General features: G+C 44.6%; 1 protein-coding gene across 2 annotated transcripts in view; it reads right to left on the bottom strand.

The window, feature by feature from the left end:
* LOC120928971 (putative N-acetylated-alpha-linked acidic dipeptidase) overlaps positions 1-21,971 on the bottom strand; it is a 111,735-nt gene that overhangs the window by 30,746 nt on the left and 59,018 nt on the right. Inside the window, exons 10-14 of one of the 2 annotated variants that reach the window (XM_040340125.1) lie at positions 16,896-17,015; positions 12,284-12,366; positions 3,462-3,525; positions 1,479-1,546; positions 256-347 (exon numbers count right to left, since the gene is read on the bottom strand). In XM_040340125.1, the coding sequence (XP_040196059.1) occupies positions 256-347; positions 1,479-1,546; positions 3,462-3,525; positions 12,284-12,366; positions 16,896-17,015 (427 nt within the window). The remainder of the gene's footprint in view (positions 1-255; positions 348-1,478; positions 1,547-3,461; positions 3,526-12,283; positions 12,367-16,895; positions 17,016-21,971) is intronic. The other variant, XM_040340126.1, reaches the window with a different exon arrangement.

Below are 21,971 nucleotides of genomic sequence, written 5' to 3'. Positions count from 1 at the left end.
TCCTGCTCTGCATCGTGTCCTGGATCCTGCAGGACAGCCCATGGGAAGCACACAGTACGGGCATGTGCCTGAAATCCTGGGTCTGACCCACAGGATCCTGGACTATTGAAAACTACTGTGTGTAACTAGGGCCTTGTGGGCTGCAAAAGAAGGTCTCCAGGCGGACAGCCCTGCTCTACTTAATCAAAATACTGTATATAAGAAACATTAAAAAAGTCTTCAAATATATTTTAGGGCCATATCTTTAGGGTTTACCTTGGAGAATCCTTGTACTCTGTCCAGTTGTCTTTGAGATGCCAACTTTCATAAAGTGATTTTCCTTCAAAACCCTCATCTGGGCTGGAGATCTGAACATAGAACATACAAGTGACTTGTTATTCAAACACATTTCATGCATAAAATGAAGACCTGTGAATGTTTTTCATATTTTATTATTAGAATTTATTATCATTACTTCAGACCAGTGTTAATCTTGATATCAGATTTCAATTTCGTTGTAGTCACATACACACGGTCGGGATTTCCAACGGGAAAAAGTCAGTTCGGTAATCCCGACGGAAAAAAAAAGAACCAACTCTCTATCTTTTGCTGGCCGTTTTCCTGTTGGAAAAAGTCCGATGGAGCATACAGGAAAACCGATTTGACTAAAATGCCATTTTATTTTTAGTCATATTTTAGTCATCTGAATCCTTTTAGTTTTAGTTGTATTTTAGTTTAGTTGTATTTTAGTTGACTAAAATAGTGTTAATTTTGTTGCCGACAACAAAATTAACACTGTTATAGGCGGACTAACATCAGTCACAGTGAAAAGTGAACCTACCCTTTCTTCCGAACCTTCTAAAGCAAATAAAAACCCTTTTGTATATACTGTATAATGTATTGATGTGGATTCTTATTGTATTTATCAGAATATGATACTTTCCAAGTTGGTCCTGAAGAAGCTACACAAACAGCAAAACGCGCTGACCAGCGGATGAAATACCTCTATTCTCTCGAGTTTGGTACACCATTGTAGTAGTAGTAGGAGGTGTCTGTATAGTGGTCCCAATAGGGACCCATTTATCATACTGTGACATTATGGATATACTATCGCACCATGCATTATGTTTTTTTAATATGATGTCAATAAAGATGTATTTTTTTTATAAATTGGATTCGGTCTCATGTGGGTGCCAGTAAAGTCCACTATCAGCAGGACTGGTTCTTGCAAATTATGTGTGTATCAGTAATTTGGATGAGGCACGGGTGGTGGTCTCCTTACTCATTCTAATGCAAAGGTCCTATCTAAAGTCTGAAAATTACATTCACTGTCACATTTACCCTCTCTCTGATTCTTGTAAATCAATTAAATTCATGGTCAAAATTTGAACTCATAATATCACCTCCACAGCGAATTTCAAAAATTCCAAGCCTACTCCTATTTTGGTGTGCTTATTCATGACTAGTGCATAAAAAGAAACTTTGATTATAATAATTACCTCTTTTGTCAGTCGATACACCAGCTGATAAAGTAAAGGTGTGCAATCAACCCTCAAGGTATAGTTACCTAAAAAGGAAGAATTTGTTATATTCAGGGCTTTTTTTCCTCAAACAATAGGTGCTGGAACTCTACTACGACCCCCCCCCCCAAAACCCCTCCCCCACACACCCTCCAAATTACATCAAAATAGTGGGCGTGGTCAGATTTCACAAACAGTAGGAGGGTCTTAAAGGGGCATTAAATACCAGGATTGCATTACATACAGAGTGCAGATTTCAGAGGGGTTGCATACAGAGTGCAGAGCTGTCACTTGTAAACACAGAAATCAGACTTCTGTGTTTACAAGTGATTGCGGTAAGCAGACACCAAAGGGTCTGAGACAGAGGTGGTGGAACTAAGTTCCAAGTTCCACCTGAAAAAAAGCCCAGAGTATATTTAAAGAGATGCAGTAGGTTGGCTATTTTATGTGGACCTTCTGAAAATATTCATTGCCCGGCTGTACTTTTCCAGGTTAGCAATCAGCCATTGTTTAATGGGTCAGGTAATGATCTCATGTCTACACACATAGAAATAGTCAGCACTTGCATCAAACTTAGGCCCCATACACACGGGAGGATTTATCCGCGGATACGGTCCGTTTCCGCGGATAAATCCTCTCGAGGATTTCGGCGGATTTTCATGCGATGGAGTGTACTCACCATCGCATTGAAATCCGCGCCGAAATCCTCTGGCGATGACGTGTCGCGCCGTCGCCGCGATTATGACGCGGCGACGGGCGTGACGCTGTCATATAAGGAATTCCACGCATGCGTTGAATCATTGCGACGCATGCGGGGGATCCCTTCGGACGGATGGATTCGGTGAGTCTGTACAGACCAGCGGATCCATCCGTTGGGATGGACTCCAGCAGATGGATATGTTGTGCATGTCAGCAAATATCCATCTGCTGGAAATCCATCCCAGGGGAGATTTATCCGAGGATAAAGATCCGCTGGCGTGTACACACCATAGGATCTATCCGCTGAAACCCATTTGCTGGGATTTATCTGCGGATGGATTCTATGGTGTGTATGGGGCCTAAGTGTTAGCATGCTAGCTAGTTGGCCATCATAAGAGGATGACAATGGTCAGAGAAATAATTAAAATTGACCTAATTAAAATCCATATTGGAGCACCTGGAGAGGCAGCCAAGTGGAAATAATAAGCAACTTCTGGAAAATGTAAAAAAAAAAAATCACATTCGTTATCGAAAATTTGTAAATTCAAAGATTCGAAATTCGAAATTCGTAAGTTCAAAAATCCGAAAATGCAAAAATCCCCCAAAAAAAAAAGAAAACTCGAAAAAATGACTAATAATAGCTAGTATTAAATTAGAGGTATTAGAATATCATTTCAAATTTGGCTGTTAGTGAACGAATACAAATTTATCCAAAGTTACGAATATCTGAAATAACGAGCGCCACATCTAAACAGGTGGAACGGAACTAATTAATAATAAATAATAATAAAAACTTTTTTATTATTATTATTTATTATTATCATTAATTCATTACGTTCCATTCATTTAGATGCGGTATTCGTCATTTTGGATAATTCGTAACTTCGGATAAATTCGTATTTGAATGTGCACAAACAGCCAAATTTGAATAAAAATTCCAATACTTAGAATTTAATACTTAGTAATAGTTAAGTTATTATAGTTAGTTATTATTTCCGATTTTAGAATTTTCAGGTTTATTTTTGAATTTTTGAAATTTCCATATTTTCTATTTTTTTGTTTTTACGAATTTTCGAATATTTTAGAAAAATTCGTTAAACGGGTTTTCGTTAATTCAAATTAATGAATTTGTTAAAATTCATTTAAAAATTCAGAACAAAACTAATTGCACATGTCTTTATGTCATGAATGCATATTTCCTCTAGTAAAAACAATATGCACTTTTCCCCAAAGGACTGATTTCGGCAAATACAAAAGTCTTACCTTCTACAGAGGAGTCAGCATTTATATAAGCCACTGCCCTCTTTTCTAGAATTTTAACATTTTCCTGCAATCCAAAAACAGAGAAAACATTGCATCAAAAATATATATTATGGTAAGAGCCATATAGGAAGCTTTTTCCTCTATAATTATAAATCACAAAGTCAAATTGTCACAAAATGTCAGGAAGGGAACTGCAAAGCAAGAAAATGTTCTGTGTAAATGAGTTCCCTTTAATAAAGAAAAGTTTCTTTGTGTGCCAAGAGTTGTATACCTGCAGTGATAGAAAGTCAGCCCCCCATTCCCGTGTACAGAGAGAGGTCTTTTTATAAAATATTTATTGGGCAATTGTGTAATTCTCTCGGGAAATGTGTGCTGGACCCTTGGGGGCAGATCCACAAAGAAATTACGCCGGCGTATCTATTGATACACCAGCGTAATTTCAAAATTCCCGCGTCGTATCTTTGTTTTGAATCCTCAAAACAAGATACGATAGGCATCTCGGCTTGATCCGACAGGCTTACGTCTTCGTACGCCTTCGGATCTTAGATGCAATTTTTCGGCGGCCGCTAGGTGGCGTTTCCGTCGTAATCCGCGTCGAGTATGCAAATTAGCCATTTACAGCGATCCACGAACGCACGTCGGCCCGGTGCATTTTTTTCCGTCGTTTGCGTTCGGCTTTTTCCGGCGTATAGTTAAAGCTGCTATATGGTGGCCTACCATACAAACTAGCATACTAGCGGCAGCTACAGTATGCCTTTTTTTTTTTTTTTTTTATCTGTACTTACGGTTTAATCCGTAACTTTAGTTTCAGACTCCGGCCGGGAAATGGGCGTTCCTATGAAGAGGGGTACTTGATTGACGTCCAGCTATGGCGCATCATGCCTTCCGAAAAAAGCCGAAATAGGACGCGGACATATACGGCGCCTGCAAAGTCAGCTTCTAGTCTGATGCGCAGGCGCCGTATAGCGCCGTGAAGAGCCGAGTCCTACTCCGGCTATTTTCGGAACGTGGGACGCGCCATAGCCGGCCGTCAATCATGTTCCACTCTTCATAGGAACGCCCATTCCCCGCGGGTGTCTGAAACGAAACTTACGGATTAAACCGTAAGTACAGCGCATAAAAAAACAAAACAAAAGGCATACTGTAGCTGATGCTAGTATGCTAGTTTGGATGGTCCAAAGTTGTGTTTTTGGGTGAACCTCCGCTTTAAGTATGGCCGTCCTTCCCGTGTACAATTTTGAATTTTTTGCGTCGTTTGCGTAAGTCATTCGCAAATAGGAATTTGCGTAGAATGACATCACCGTCGTAAGCATTGCCTGATTCCAGTTTAATTTCGAGCATGCGCACTGGGATACCCCCAGGGACGGCGCATGCGCAGTTAAAAAAAAAACGTTGATTACGTCGGGTCACGGCGTATTAACATAAAACACGCCCCCATCACAGCCATTTGAATTCCGCGCCCTTATGCCGCGAGAGATACACTACGCCGCCATAACTTACGGCACGAATTCGTTGAGGATTCAAACCAACAAAAAGTAAGTTACAGCGGCGTAGCGTATCTTAGATACGCTGCGCCCGGCGCAGATGTATGTGGATCTGGCCCACGCTGTCTATATTTTAAGGAATTTGCCCTTCATTTAAAAGGAAGATTCAATTTTGCCCTGATTGCCCATATTTTAAAGTGGAGTTCCACCCACCTTTTTAGGTTTCCCTATCTTTTTTGGTGATCACCATTACGTTGCTCATCGGAAGTTTTTTTTTTTTACCTTATAAGAACGATCCTATTCCGGTACGTCATATCCGGCATTGGCTCCTGGGATAGGAGTGTCATCAATCCCAGGAGGCAATGGACAGTCTCCGCTTCTATTTCCATAGCCGCGCTTTGTACGCAATGCGCCTGCACGAGATTGGGACGTGCATGCTGGGTAGCCAGCAGTGCCATATCCCGGAAAGAAGCAACGAGTAAGCATCAGATGCCCACACTGAAGAAGGGAGCACGTTCGGTGAGGAAATCACAGTTAGTTTTTATACACAACAATCTAACAAGAAAAACTACATTTACAAATGCCAAAATGTATTAGAAAAGATGAGACCATTGCGGGGGCGTTTTTTAGTAAAATAACTAAGAAAGGCTGGAACTCCGCTTTAACCGCTTCAATACCGGGCACTTTCACCCCCTTCCTGCCCAGACACATTTTCAGCTTTGCGCACTGTCACATGACAATGACAATGACAAATGCGCGGTCATGCAACGTTCTACCCAAATCAAATCACCGCTGGGCTTTTTATTTTTTGCCAAATGAATTAGAAAAGGCCAAAAAATTTGAAAGAAAAAACGTTTCTTAGTTTCTGTTAGAAGATGTTGTAAAGTTGTTTTTCTCCTTCACTGATGTGCGCTGATGAGGCGGCACTGATAGGCACTAATAGGCTGAACTGATGGGCACTAATAGGCTGCACTGATAGGCACTGATGAAGCAGCACTGATGGGCACTGATGAGGGTGCACTAATAAGGAGGCAGCACTGATGGGCACTGATAGCACTGGTAGGCGGCACTGATAGGTGACACAGATGGGCACTGACTGGCATCACTGCTGAGCACCATTAGGGCTGCACTGATAATCATGGCTCTAATTATCTGTGCAGATCTCCCCTGTGAGGAGACGCCACTGATCGGCTCTCCTCACACGCCATCAGTGTGAGAAGGGAAAAGCCGACAACTGTCATTTCCTTGTTTACATGTGATCAGCTGTGATTGTACACAGCTGATCACATGGGTAAAGAGCCTCATCATCGGCTCTTAATCAAGATCGGGGATGCACCATGTCCCAGGGCACACATGTGCGGTGGGTCTGGAACAATGTCGTCCCAGAAAGAGAGAACCCCCCTGCCACCATCATTATACAATATGGCGAGCAGGAGGTGGTAAAAGAGCTTTCACCTGTAGCGCCCCCTTGCTTTCAGCATGGGCACTACGCTAAAGTTAGTGGGGAGTGGGAGAGTTATTTTGCTCCCATTCGCAATTTATTTAAATTGTGACTTTTGTCGTTCCAGGAAGGTCCACTGGGTCAGTCTGTGCTCCAGGGATGTGCTACCATCCCTGGCCAGCAGTTGGCACCAGTGGGGTTCTGGCAGAGCAAGCTTTCCTCAGCAGCCAATTAGAGGCGGTTTTCCCTCGCAAGGCATGCTGGGGAGGGGTATATCTGTGACAGGTGTCATGTGTTCTAAAATCTTTGCGGGGTCACCGTTCCAGGTGCGGCATCCACCTTCAGGGTGCGCGCATCCATGGACCCCGCCAGCGTGGCCCACCTGGCTGAAATTGCAGACTACTTGGAACCTCATCTGGAGGTACAAGGGGACCCCAGTGACTTGCTGGGTTCCCGGTTCTATTGAAAGGATCCCAGGCTGGGTGCCGTACGATTGGGGAGTTGGTTTTAGGAGGACCCGGAGGCAGGTCGTCCAACAGAGCCTGAACAAACCAATTGGGGATCTGGTGACCAGAGTATCGAGAGGTATGTTTGCTGTCATCTGTTGACCGTTGCAAAAGTCTACTGGGAGGATTCGCTCCATTCATCTACCTAGCTCAGTTATTGTAATTGGCCTGTGGCAGAGGCCCTAGAGCCAGGCCTGTTCCTCCCAGAAATCCTAAGTGACATCTCGGCTGCCAGGCTTATGAAAAGGGGTCTGTCCGGGGGCACTTCACCCACTCAGTTGGAGTGGCGACGAGTTACAAATTGGTACTATACAGAGCAGTACTGACTGCTCCATTTAATATCCAGGCCTGATACTGCAAAGTTCTCTCTCTCTCTCTCTTCATCAACCTTGTCCTTCCCAATTTATGTTGATGTTGGCTGTGTTGGCCTGGAAAAATCTTTGTTCACTGTCCGGACATTCGCTCACTGTTTGTTTCTACATCTGCACCCCTGAGCCATATCAAGGTAACTCAATATGCCGATCCCAAAAACAAACCAGCGGCTCTTGCGGGGGTAGCGCTACACACCCATGAAATCATTAGTAAGACCTCATCTGGAATGTGCAGTTCAATTTTGGGCACCAGTTCTCAAAAAGGATATTGGGGAACTGGAGAAAGTGCAGAGAAGGGCAACCAAACTGATAAGAGGCATGGAGGAGCTCAGCTATGAGGAAAGATCAGAGGAACTGAATTTATTCACTCTTGAGAAGAGGAGATTAAGGGGGGATATGATCAACATGTACAAATATATAAGAGGTCCATATAGTGAACTTGGTGTTGAGTTATTCATTTTAAGGTCATCACAGAGGACAAGGGGGCACTCTTTATGCCTGGCGGAAAAGAGATTTAATCTCCAAATAGGGAAACGGTATTAAGCTCTGGTTATGGCCAGCTCAGTAGATTGTCTTAATCTTAAAAAAGGTCTGGATTCTTTCCTCGATACACATACAGTAATATAACTGGATACTCATTTTTTTATAGATAAAGAGAATCCAGGGACTATCCAATAGCCTGTTGGGGGGATCAGGAATGATTTTTTTCCCCTGCTGGAGCTAATTCGGTTATCATTTGTTGGGATTCTTTTTGCCTCCCTCGGGATGAACTATGGGTATAGGATAGTGTATATCAGCCGTCACTAAATGGCGGCCCGCGGTCCGAGTCCGGACCGAGTGACGCTTCTTCCCGGACCGCCAGTATAATGTAAATGGCAGCGTTGGTTTGCTGGGATCACGGGTTTCCTCAGCAACCACTGACGCTGCGTGCATGTGCCCGCCCCCTGCTCCTCACCGCAGGTCTCAGCAAAAGCAAAAGTTGACTCACGGGGCGTGCGTAGGGGCGTGACGTCATGCGCGCCCCGCCCCCTGCTGCTCGCGGTTCCCGGCTCCCCCTGCGAGTAGAGGCGTGACGTCACGGGCGCGCCCCGCCCCCCGCTATTCGCGGTTCCCGGGTCCTGGCTCCCAATGTCTCGCAGCTTCCGCCCCTTCGATGTGCCCTCCTGCATGCAAGGTATGTGTTATACACTTAACTAGTGATCAAGTATTTTTATTGTGCACACTGCTGGGCATATATAGATTAAAGGTCAGGCTGATGGGCACCTTTTTTTATTTTAAGGGGCACTCTAATGGACAAATTTTATTTTAAGGGGCACGCTGATGTGAATTTTTTTTATGTGCACACTGATGGGCATATTTTGTTAGGGGGCACACTGATGGACATATTTTGTTGTGCCCATCAGAGTGCCCCTTAACATAAAATGTGGCCATTAGTTTGCACATTAAAAATATACCCATCAGCGTGCCCCTTAAAATAAAATTTGTCCATCAGCATGCCTCGTAAAATAACATTTGTCCATCAGCGTGCCCCTTAAATTATATTTTGTCCATCAGCGTGCCCCTTAAAATAAAATGTGCCCATCAGAGTACCCCTTAAAATAAAATGTGCCAATCAGAGTGCCCCTTAAAATAAAATATGCCCATCAGCGTGACCCTTATTTTATGTTAAGGGGCACACTGATGGGCACATTTATATTAAGGGGCACGCTGTTGGACATATTTTATGTTAAGGGACACTCCGATGGGCACATTTTTGGTAATGAGCACTCTGGTGGGCATATTTTATGTTAAGGGGCACGTTTTGTTGTGCTCATCGGAGTGCCCCTTAATATAAAATGTGCCCATCAGGGTGTCCCTTAACATACAATTTGCCCATCAGAGGGTCCCTTAACATATAATGTGCCCATCAGCGTGACCCTTATTTTATGTTAAGGGGCATGCTGATGGGCACATTTTATGTTAAGGGGGACTCTGATGGGGACATCTGATGTAAGGAGGCACTCTGACGGGAATGCCTGATTTAAAGGGGCACTGTGATGGGGACACCTGATTTAAAGGGGCACTGTGATGGGGACACCTGATGTAAAGGGGCACTGTGATGGGGACACCTGATGTAAAGGGGCACTGTGATGGGGACACCTGATGTAAAGGGGCACTGTGATGGGGACACCTGATGTAAAGGGGCACTGTGATGGGGACACCTGATGTAAAGGGGCACTGTGATGGGGACACCTGATGTAAAGGGGCACTGTGATGGGGACACCTGATGTAAAGGGGCACTGTGATGGGGACACCTGATGTAAAGTGGCACTGTGTTGGGGACACCTGATGTAAAGTGGCACTGTGATGGGGACCCCTGATGTAAAGGGGCACTGTGATGGGGACACCTGATGTAAAGGGGCACTGTGATGGGGACACCTGATGTAAAGGGGGACTGTGATGGGGACACCTGATGTAAAGGGGCACTGTGATGGGGACACCTGATGTAAAGGGGCACTGTGATGGGGACACCTGATGTAAAGGGGCACTGTGATGGGGACACCTGATGTAAAGGGGCACTGTGATGGGGACACCTGATGTAAAGGGGCACTGTGAAATTGTACATTTCTCATGTTTTAATAGAAATACAATAACTACAATCTTTCTCAGAGTCAGAACACAGACTTAAGATTCGGACCTCGGCCCAAAGAAAATTTTGGCGACCGGACCTCCTTGAATTTTAATTAAGTACCCCTGGTGTATATGGAGGGTTTCTATTGGTGTGTGTTTTGTGTTTTTTTTTTCTTTGTTGGTTGAACTACTGGATGGAAATGCAAAATGTGATTGGCAATTCTTTTTTTTTTTTTTTAAACTTGGGCGAAATCCATAAAATACAGGACGGAATAATCTCCAGCATTTATTCACTGAGCAAGTCTCATAGGTAATTCTTTAAAAATAGACCCCAAAGTTTATTTGGGGTTCATAATAGATTGGTGCTGGATTGATGCAGTGGATTTGATTTGAAACAAAGCCAAGGCACAATCTGTTTGTTCCATGTAAATCCTGAAAGTAAGCCCCCCAACTACATCTCTAACCTGGTCTTAAAATACTAACCAAATAGTCCCCTTCGCTCCTACCAAGACATTCTTCTCTCTAGCTCCCTTGTAACCTCATCACATGCTTGCCTCCCGGACTTCTTCCGAGCCTCTCCCATCCTCTGGAATGCTCTACCCAAATCTGTCCGACTATCTCCTACTATGTCTACTTTCAGACGATCCCTGAAAACTCATCTCTTCAGAGAAGCCTATCTGGCCCCCACCTAACAACTGTTCATTTATCTTCTCCTTATATCTCTTCTCCCTTTAAGCCCAGGTTCACACTGGGCTGCGGGAGTGAAGCCGTGCGAGTTCAGCTGAACTCGCACGATTTCACTCCCGCTGGCAGTCCCGATTTCGGCCACGATTTCAAAGACATCTTCAGGTTTCTGCACAGATGTCAATGTAAATCGCGGCCCGAAATCGCCAAAAGTAGTACAGGAACTACTTTTTGAAATCGGTGCAGCGCCGCAGATGCGGCGTCGCACCGATTAGGACTGTGCTATTGCCAGAAAATGCCGCCGATTTGAGATGCGATTTGACATGTCAAATCGCATCTCAAATCGTACCCAATGTGAACCAGACCTTAGATTGTAAGCTCTAACGAGCAGTTCCCTCCGATTCCTACTGTATTAAAGTGTAATTTTATTTGTACAGTCTACCCTCAAGTTGTAAAGCGCTGCGTAAACTGTTGGTACTATATAATTCCTGTATAATAATAATAAAAACTTGCTTATATACAAAAACAGAAGTTACAGAAAGTCCTAGAGCGTTACCAGATACAACTTTATTGGAAAAGGAAAAAAAACGAGTGCTCACACACAATAGCCATTGGCTAATATAGCATTATAAGCATTATAGACCAGACCCGAGTGGGAGGGTCTTCTTCATAAGGTGGAGTACCAACACAACAACCTGGCATCACTGAGACTCACAAACTGGTGTAAATTGGTGTGATAGGAAGTCTATTTAAATGATTCGGCCTTAAAGGGGGTTGTAAAGGTAAAAGAAAAAAATCCCTAAATCGCTTCCTTTACCTTAGTGCAGTCCTCCTTCACTTACCTCATCCTTCCATTTTGCTTTTAAATGTCCTTATTTCTTCTGAGAAATCCTCACTTCCTGTTCTTCTGTCTGTAACTCCACACAGTAATGTGAGGCTTTCTCCCTGGTGTGGAGAAAGCCTCTTGAGGGGGCGAGCAGGAGTGTTAGGACGCCCACTAACACACGGCTCCTTTCTCTATCTGCAAAGTAGATAGTGTCCCGACACTCCTGCTCCCCCTCCCCCCTCAAGAGGCTTTCTCCACACCAGGGATAAAGCCTTGCATTACTGTGTGGAGTTACAGACAGAAGAACAGGAAGTGAGGATTTCTCAGAAGAAATAAGGAAATTTGAAAGCAAAATGGAAGGATGAGGTAAGTATAGGAAGACTGCACTAAAGTAAAGGAAGCTATTTAGAAAAAAAACTTTTTTTTTGTTACCGTTACAACCCCTTTAACCCAACACATATTAACATTCTAAAAAACATGTATCCGCTCATGCGCATTGCTACAGGCAACTGTGTGAGCCTAATCTAAACTATTTTAGAAGCATTTTAAGAAATCAGATTAAACTGTTTTTTTTCCCCAAAATGTTTCCCTTATTTTGTGAAAAATAACAAAACCAAGTGGATATGAAATAGCAACAAAAGAAAGCTGTCTTAAAAAAAAAAAAAAAGATATAAAATTATAAGTACAGTGCTGCATGACTGATTAATTGTCAGCCAAACTATCACTTCTCTTAAAACTGAAAAATGGCCTGGTAATGAAGGACTATAGCAGGTTGGTACTCAAGTGGCTAATTTGTTGAATGTACAGCAAAACTGTAACGTATAAACATGGGGAATCTGCAGTCTTTATTAAATATGCCCTTAGAAGTAAAGGGTCGACATCGGGAAATTGATTTATTACCTCTGCCCATTCTGTAGACCCTAAGAGTCCAAACTCTTCTGCATCCCAGCTGGCAAAAATCATTGTTCTTCTTGGCCTCCAACCTAAACCAATTTAAATTATTTTGAAAGATCAAAACATCATGATTGCATTCAAACATACTAAAATTACAATCATCACATTCAGAAACCAGTTCAAGTGAAACCAGGGATGTTTCCATAGAAATCAGGTACATACTGTCTCTTAGCTGGCAGTACATGTGGATGAATAAAAGCAAATTTAACGGAAATAACTGCCCTCTTGAACAAACGCTGTCTAATGGAATTTATGCACGCCAAAGCCTACTTACAACTTCCTAGATTGCAAAAGAACTGGGACCTTTGGCTCAAACACCCTAACTGGCCTACCCCCCCCATGAATGGACTTCCACATAGCTAACTCCTAACCCTAGGTAGATCCTCCACTGATGTAAAAACTTGACTACCACTGGTTTAACTGTATGTTATGCAATGTTTGCTTTGTAACCTGTTACATATGTATAATCTACAATAAACTTGAGTTTCAAAAATAAAAATAAAAAAATGCAAATCTAAATAAAAGAATAAATAAAAGCATGATTACTGTGATGTGTAGCAGTTTAATGATTTTTCAGACTTGCTTTGTTCCCAGCACTAAATCCAATAGCTAAATAAAGCTCTGTGAGTTATTACTGCAGGAAGGTTGGTGGCTACAACTGCTTGGCTTGCCCAAGGCCTATGTAGTGTGTATTAGCTTCTGAGCTCTGCACTTTGCTCTGTACTTGTCAATAGGGATGGGTATCTAAACCAAGCAGATGGTGGGAACATTTCGATAACAGATGCTTCAAAAGCAACTATTTCACTAGCATTAACACTGCTGTGTTAATGCTGGTGACAGAATGCAATATCTATTCAGTATATATATATATTTTCTCTTACAGCCACTAGTAGTCCCAGGGATTGCGGTAGCCAGACCACAAAACAATAATTAAATGCAGTCAGTAGCTAGCCAAAAAGTCTTAACTAGTGTAGTCCAGAGATACCCACCATTACACCCGTTATACCACTTCTACTCCCACCTAACACTTCACCTAAAATAATGAGACCACACCATGATTTTGGAGTAAAAATGGCCATAACAGCTAATTTATTAAAACAATGAAGGGTAAAAACTCCAACTCAAAAGTAATCATAATAATAACATATAACATCATTATAACCATCTGTTGGTCTTTTCAGGCGGTACCATAGGATTATGCAAACTAGGGTTGTCCCAATACCGATACTAGTATCGGTTTCAGGACCGATACCGAGCATTTGTGCGAGTACTTGTACTCGCACAAATGCTTCCGATGCCTGACCCGATACTTGGTCAGCGGGAGGACTCAGTAGGCGGAGCGGGCAGGCTGAGTCCGTAGGCGGAGCAGGCATGCGGCGTCGGTGGGCAGAGCGGGCGAACGGACTCAGTGGGCGGAGTGGTCGGGCGCCCTCAGTGGGCGAAGTCAGCAGACCGGAGAGCGAGTCCTCACCTGCAGTAGAACTAGGTGAGGATAGTGATATTGACACTGTGGTTATTCGGACTTGGTCTTAAATTATTGTAAAAGTGCTAGCATAACTATTGAACATGTATATTTACCACTTTTTATTTAGATTTACTTTAAAATATCTTGGGATGATTTGTGGAGCGAAGAGCATTGCTATTTTTTCACCTGCCTGACTTTTTGCTAGTCAAACATGCTGTCTTCCAGCTCCTAGGTAACATTTTGATATAATAAAATATTTTGCTCCACGTGCTTGTTCAGGCTTGTTTTGGTTTCTGAAGAAGAGCAATCGTAGAGCATTTTACAGGCGGCGAGGAGGTGTTAAAGCCCTTGAACCCTGCACTAGCATGCCACAACTGCGTGCATTGCACGTGATCGCAGGGCGCTTACAGAACACCCTCATTCACTTCAATGGTTCACATTCAGCCATTGCTATGCTTGTCAAAAGTGATGGGGTATAATTAGGACCATTGCATTTGGTTGCCGTCTGCTTGGACATCCCGACGCACATCTTGGCATACCCTGCACTTGGCCACAGTAAACCAGTATATCGGGCTGGGTGTAACAAGATGTCTGCTGATACTTACCGATGCCGAGTGCAGGGTGAACCAAGATGGGCGCTGCAGCATAGCATTTGAAAATACTTTCCTCATCTCATTTATTGCTGCATTTCAGTGCCTGCCCATAACTGCCAGCCACCTGTCGGTGCCATCAGTGCCAGCTACCTTTCAGTGCTCATAACTGCCGCCAGTCAGTGCCCATCAGTCAAACTGTCACATGGCACTAAAAAAAAAAGTATCGGTAATCGGTATCCACGAGTACATGAAAAAAAAGTATTGGTACTTGAACTCCTAATGCAAACTGAAGGAATTTTATCTGTAAAGGGAAAAAGGAAGGAGTGGGTAACACTAATGGTATGGGCAAAGGGGGAACAGTAGAGGGGAAATGAGAGGGGGGGGGGGGGGGGAGAAGCCCTGGCGAGGCCGACGGCCCTATGTATCAAATTTTCCTGAAACTAGTTACTCAAATGCTGGGAGGAGATGCCGCTGATCGGCTCCACTCGCCATACACTCTGTCAGTGTGACGCGATGAGAGACGATTACCGGCATTTCTGTGTTTACATGTGACCGGCTGTGATTGTACACAGGCGATCACACGGTGGCGCTGTGTCGTCTTCCCAGAATGAAAGCCGCACCATTTCTCCATCATTTGGCGGTGGGCGGGTGGCAAGCAGTTAAAAAGGCTACACTGTTGTAGCGCTCACCCCCGAAGGAGCCGCTGGTTATTGAATGGGATGGCCTGTTACCTCTGTGACTCTGCCGTCTAGGGTAGTTGATGAGAGCCGTAGTAATGGAATGTCCACACAGCAGGTGTCTTTCTCTTGCACTTTTATTTACCCAACAAGGTAAAACAATAAAACTTTCAGTGGAGGGTAAAGATGTAGAAGGAGGAGAAACAGCAGACTCAGGCATAACGATATGGAAACAGTCCTGCTTCCAACCACTTTGTTTCTTCGTTGCCACTCTCGCCAGAGTGGGTTTAGTGTACCTGGACAGGCCTCTCACACCGACCTGGCAGCCAGAGTATCACTCGGAATATTAAGGGAAGAAAGTCTCTGCCACAGACCCTCCCTGTAATGTAGATCACGGAGACGATTCTCCTTAATATGCCTTTTGCCTGTATCTCCCTCAGGTAGTTTTGCAGTTAGGTACCACCCTCCCAGTGTCCGGATACCTTGATCCCCAGTGGATTGTCAAGGCCCTATTGGAAGGCCAGCCTCTCTTGGCTCTCCTCAGGCGGACTCCCCACCGAACAGCTTCCCCTCAAAGGAACAACGCTTGGGATCTTCTCAGAATTTGGGGACCCAGTCGATTACTGGGGCCCCGCCACAGCTTAAACGTTCCGAACCATCATGGTCACGGAACCAGTAGCACCGCGTGGCACGCGCACCCCGGCCTGGTAGGCCATTCCATCGGGGGCCGTGATGTGTGGACACCCTGAAGGTGGGTGCCACACCGGAAGAAGACCCTGCCTCATGGCGTCTGTTTCAGAAGTACTCTCTCCCAGCATGCCCTGCGAGAGAACCTCTCTCTCCATTAGCTGCTGGAAAAAGGCACACCCAAGCCTTGACTCCACTGCTGCCACCTGTCGCCCCGGGGTGGTATGACACCCCAGCCACAACAGAATGGGCACACAGCACAGCCAAGCCGAAACAGACCCTTTCCAGAATTCAAATTGAAATCAGAGTCACTTACACTCTGATCACTCCTTAAATTTCGTCAGCACCGGTACTTAGAAGTAACCCGGTGCAGTGTCATATTCTGCTCCCTATCGCAGAATGCTGCGGAAGTCACGTGGCGGCCAACTGCGCATGCGCAATGCATTCCAACGGCAAATGCGATGCGTTCCAGGGGATTTACGACACTACCCTTCAGTGAACCATCACAATTTGTCACGGAAGTGACGAGGAACCATACACAGAGCAGCGGGGGGCGGAAGAGAAAGAGACATACAGATGTAACGAGAACCATACACAGAGCGGGGGGGCGGGAGAGAAAGAGACCTACAGATGTAATGAGAACCATACTGTATCTGCATGTCTCTTTATCTCTCCCCCCGCTCCGTGTATTGTTCTCATTATGTCTGCATGTCTCTTTTTTTCCCGCCCCCCCCCCCCCCGCTCTTTGTATGGTTCTCATTACATCTGTATGTCTTTCTCTCCGCCCCCCCCCCCCCCCCCCCGCTCTGTGTATGCTTCCCCGTCACTTCCGTCATAAATTGTGATGGGTTCACTGAACGGAAGTGTCGTGAATCCCCTGGAACGCATCACATTTGGTGTTGGAACGCATTGCGCATGCGCAGTTCGATGCCACGTGACTTAGGCTGCATTCTGCGATAGGGAGCAACCGGTGACACTACACCGGCGCTACACTGTATCTTACCAATTCTCCAAGAGTATGTAAACTTTTGAGCACAACTGTATTGGCATGTACTGCAATAGGCACAATAACAAAATACATTTATAAGTAACATAAAAACAGAAAGGAAGTAAATTAGGGAAGCCAATTGCATTACCTGTATTTTTCAGTTTCCCCGCACTTCTGACAATCTCGTTCACCACTGCCGCGCCACTCTGCGGATCAATCCCTCCAAACACCCAGGAATCCCTATGGCCGCCAAGGATGACATACCTGTCTAAGAAGGACATTGGCTTGTTTTAGGAAGTCCACTTGGAATTATTTCTATGTAAACTGGGACTGTGACAAAATCCTAATCTGAAGTCACAACAGCAGTAATCCTACTCTTCTTGTAAATGAACATGAGGGTTCAATTCTACGTTAGGCTGGGTTTACACATGCTGCCACCACGGCTCACAGCAGGGCCTTCCTGTTCTCGGTTTCAGGTTTGATTCAAGTCTGAATTTTTTCCTGAATTCAGACCTGAAACTGAGACGTGTCTGCATCCCTGTGATAGCAATAAAGTTAAATGGAAAAAAAAAAAAGGGTATATAAAATAAATAACAATTATTTTAACACATCTCCGGTCCCCTCACGCATAGGTCTGGCACACATCTGTAAATGGTCATTGCACCATACATGTAAGATATCACCATGAACATTGTAAAGTCTTTTAAAGCATCACCTATGATAAATTTTAGGTACTGTACCAAAGTTTATTGTCATTTTACAGGCGTGCGAAACCTTAACCACTTCAGCCCTGGAAGATTTGGCTGCCCAATGACCAGGCCATTGTTTGCGATTCGGCACTGCGTCGCTTTAACCGACAATTGCACGGCTGTGAAACGCTGTACCAAAACAAAATTGATGTCCTTTTTCGCCACAAATTTGAAAAAAAAAAAAGAAGAAAAACACAATGGGCCAGATCCACGTAGGGTGGCGTATTTTTAGGCAGGCGTAGCTTATCGTAGTTAGGCTACGCCGTCGCTACTTTGAGAGGCAAGTGCTGTATTCACAAAGCACTTGCCTCTAAAGTTACGGCGGCGTAGCGTAAATCTCCCGGCGTAAGGGCGCGGAATTCAAATGATGAACAGGGGGGCGTGTTTTATATAAAACAAGCTTGACCCCATGTAAATGACGCTTTTTTCGTACGCCGTATGCGCGCGCATGCTCAGTATCACGTCGGATTTTCAAATTAAATTACGCCCGCTTAATGCCTAGATGACGTGAACGTAATTTACGCAAACCCCTATTCGCGAACGTTTTACGCAAACGACGTACACGACGGAAAATTCTACGCTGGCCCGAGGTCCATACTTAACATTGCGTACGCCTCATAGAGCAGGGGAACGTTACGCAGGGAAAAGCCTTACGTAAACGACGTAAAAAAAAGCGTTGGGCGGACTTACATTTGTTGATTGGCGTATCTAGCTAATTTGCATAACCGATGAGGAAATCGACGGAAGCACCACCTAGCGGCCAGCGTAAATATGCACCTTAGATCCAACGGCGTACTAAGACGTACGTCAGTCGGACCTAGACCAGCTTCAGGCTTATCTTGTTTTGTGGATGCAAAACAAAGATACGCCGGAGCAACCTAGAAGTTACGCGGCGTATCAATAGATACGCCAGCGTAACTGCTTCGTGGATCCGGGCCAATATTTTGTACTTTTTGCTATAATAAATATCTCAATTCAAAAAAATTTAATAATAATATTTCCTCATTTTAGGCCGATATGTATTCAGCGACATATTTTTGGTAAAAAAAAAAAAAAAAAAAAAAATCGCAATAAGCATATATTGATTGGTTTGCGCAAAAGTTATAGGGCCAGATTCACGAAGCAGATACGACGGTGTATCTCAGATACACCATCGTATCTCAGCTTTTTTCAGGTCCTATCTATGCGCCTGATTCATAGAACCAGTTACGCATAGATAGGGCTGAGATCCGACAGTGTTACACTGTGTTACACTGTCGGATCTTTTTTTTGAATTAAAAATGGCGCCGGGGGCGTTCCCGCTGATTTACACTGAATAATATGTAAATCAGCGAGATACGCGAAATTCACGACCGTACGCGGACCCGACGCAGTGTTCTTACGTCGTTTCCGTAGCGCGGTACCCGTCGTATACTTACCCATGCTAAAAGCAGGGGTAAGTATTGTTAAGTATGGCCGTCGTTCCCGCGTCGATTTGTATTTTTTTACGTAGTTTCCGTAAGTCGTTCTCGAATACGGAACTACGTAGTTTGCGTACGCATCGAAACCACTGACGTCCTATTGACGTCAGTGGGAGCAATGCACGCCGGGAAATTCCCCGGACGACGCATGCGTATTTAAATCGGCGCGGGAGCGCGCCTGATTTAAATATGACACTCCCCTAGCCGCGGAATTTGAATTCCGCTGGGGGATTTAGGATCCGCCGTCGCAAGTTTGGAGGTAAGTGGTTTGTGAATTAGCCACTTGCCTCCTAAACTTGCGGGAGCGGATCTTAATTCACGTAGAACGAGCGGATCTATAGATCCGCTGCGCTACGTGAATCTGGCCCATAGCGTCTACAAAATAGGAAATAGATTTATAGCATTTTTATTATTATTTTTTTTTACTAGTAATGGTGGCGCTCTGCAATTTTTAGGAGGATTGCGACATTATGACAGACACATCGGACACTCTTGACACATTTCTGGGACGATTGGCATTTATACAGCGATCAGTGCTATAAAAAATGCACTGTTTACTGTAAAAATTTCACTGGCAGGGAAGGGGTTAACACTAGGTTAGCGACCAAGGGGTTGTGTTCCCTAATGTGTGTTCTAAATGAAGGGGGGACGAGATTGAACCTAGAGGACATTACAGATCGTGGTTCCTGCCGCGTTTCCTTGAAAATAAGCCCGGGTCTTATATTAATTTTGGCAACAAAAGACACAGTAGGGCTTATTTTCAGGGTAGGTCTTACCATGTAATGTGCTGTCTTCTCTCCCCCTGCCTGACAGGAATCCCCAGTGTAAACCAAGTTTAAAATACTTGTAAAATCCTATAATCCACTTTATTACAGTAGTATATAATGTACAATGTGTGTGTTTCTGTAATATAATTCTGCCAAATACCTTTGTTATAGCGCCGCTCTGCGCTTCTGTGACCCGCTGGAGCTCTCTTCCCCGCAATTAGATTACAGAAACACTTATATTGTACATTATATACTACTGTAATAGAGTGGATTATAGGATTTTACAAGCATTTTAAACTAGGGCTTGTTTTTGGGGTAGGGCTTATATTGCAGCCCTCCTGGAAAATAGTGCTAGGTCTTATTTTCAGGCAAACACGGTAGATATTAGGAACTCACGATCTGCATTTCCTCACTGAACAGAACAGGGACGTGTGTTTTTACACACACACGTCCCTGTTCTGCCTCTCGTGCCCGGAGATCGCTCGCGGCCGCCGGTCATCGCGACACACAACACTGCTATACCATTTTAAAATACAGTGGAACCTCGGATTGTGAGTAACGCGGTTTACAAGCGCCTGCCAGCCTGCTTAAAGCGACTGACGTATAGCTACGACGGTTCGCCCAGTGGAGCCAACCTGCCGTAGTATAACTGCAGCGACTAATCCGCAAGCGGTTACATTTCGACATGTTGGTATATATTTATTCAACGCACCACCCTTTATACTTTACCAAATATTGGGTATTATATTGTGTATGTGTGCACTAAAAATTATTTCGGTGTATTTTCCTGAAAAATATACGGCTGTGCAAATCTTGTGCGATTTAAAAAAAAATTGCGACAGACATTTTATTCTCTAGGGCCTCTGCTTTCATAAAATCTATAATGTATGGGAGTTCCAATTGATTTTCTAGTGGCAAAATGCAAATCTTAACACGTGTGGCCTGCTAGGCAAGCAGTTAAGGCTGCATTCACACCTAGGCGTAGGCAATAGCGGCGTTTTCCAGCGGTTTTTTTCGGCGGTTTTTTCGCGCGTATTCATGCTAATATGCGCGTTTGCATACAGCGTTGTCCGACGTTTTTGTACTTAGACGTTTTTTTTTTAGCCAATAGGAAAAACTATCATCTTTTCATCACTTGTTGCTATGTTGGTAGATTTTTTTAATCTTCTGCATGGGCGACAAGTTCTATTGACGAAACGCCTGTAGCAAACGCTTGTTGTCGCGCAATACGTGCGTATCTGGCGTTTTACATTGATTTCAATGAAAAACCAAAAACGCTCAAATACGCGCATATCGCGCGTATTGCGCGACAAAAAAGGGTCCGGAACTTCTTTTGACTACAGGCGATGCGCGTCAGGCGCATCAGCGTGCAGATGTGAACCATCCCCATTGACTTTCATTGCTTTTCGTCCCTCTGGCGTTTGTTCGCGTCGCGCTACATGCGACAAAACGCGAAGGTGTGAATGGGGTCTAAGTGTCAAAATGTTAACCCATCACACACCGCAACACAGCCATGTGTATTGTACATGGTAGTGGTACAGCCCCATACACGCTTTCGGAGGCAGTACTGCCAGTTAAGTGGCAACATGCTGTATAATTTTTGCTTTGGCCACAAAGCATTGCTAATGCAGCATCGGAACAGCTCTGTGCAGCTGAACTATTGTGTTTAGGTAGTTTGTCGGAAGGAAGTAAAACCCAGGCTTAACCATTAGCTTTTAACCGCTTGCCGACCGCCGCATGTATATGAACGTCCACAGAATGGCACGTACAGGCATATGGGCGTACATGTACATCCCCACCTTTCCACGGGTCGGGGGTCCGATCGGGACCCCCCCCCCCCCCCCCGCGCTATATGCGGCGGTCGGAAACCCGCGGGCAGCGATCCGGGACGAGGGCGTGGCTATTCGTTTCTAGCCGCCCCCTCGCGATCGCTCCCCAGAGCTGAAGAACGGGGAGAGCCGTATGTAAACACGGCTTCCCCGTGCTTCACTGTGGCGGCGTATCGATCGAGTGATCCCTTTTATAAGGAGACTCGATCGATGACGTCAGTCCTACAGCCACACCCCTCTACAGTTGTAAACACACACTAGGTGAACCCCAACAGCGCCCCCTGTGGTTAACTCCCAAACTGCAACTGTCATTTTCACAATAAACAATGCAATTGAAATGCATTTTTTGCTGTGAAAATGACAATGGTCCCAAAAATGTGTCAAAATTGTCCGAAGTGTCCGCCATAATGCCGCAGTCG

This window comes from Rana temporaria, chromosome 2 (genome assembly GCF_905171775.1).
Source record: "Rana temporaria chromosome 2, aRanTem1.1, whole genome shotgun sequence".
Classification (NCBI taxonomy): domain Eukaryota; kingdom Metazoa; phylum Chordata; class Amphibia; order Anura; family Ranidae; genus Rana; species Rana temporaria.
Note: the sequence above shows the minus strand (reverse complement) of the source record. Positions and strands in the feature narration are given on the sequence as shown.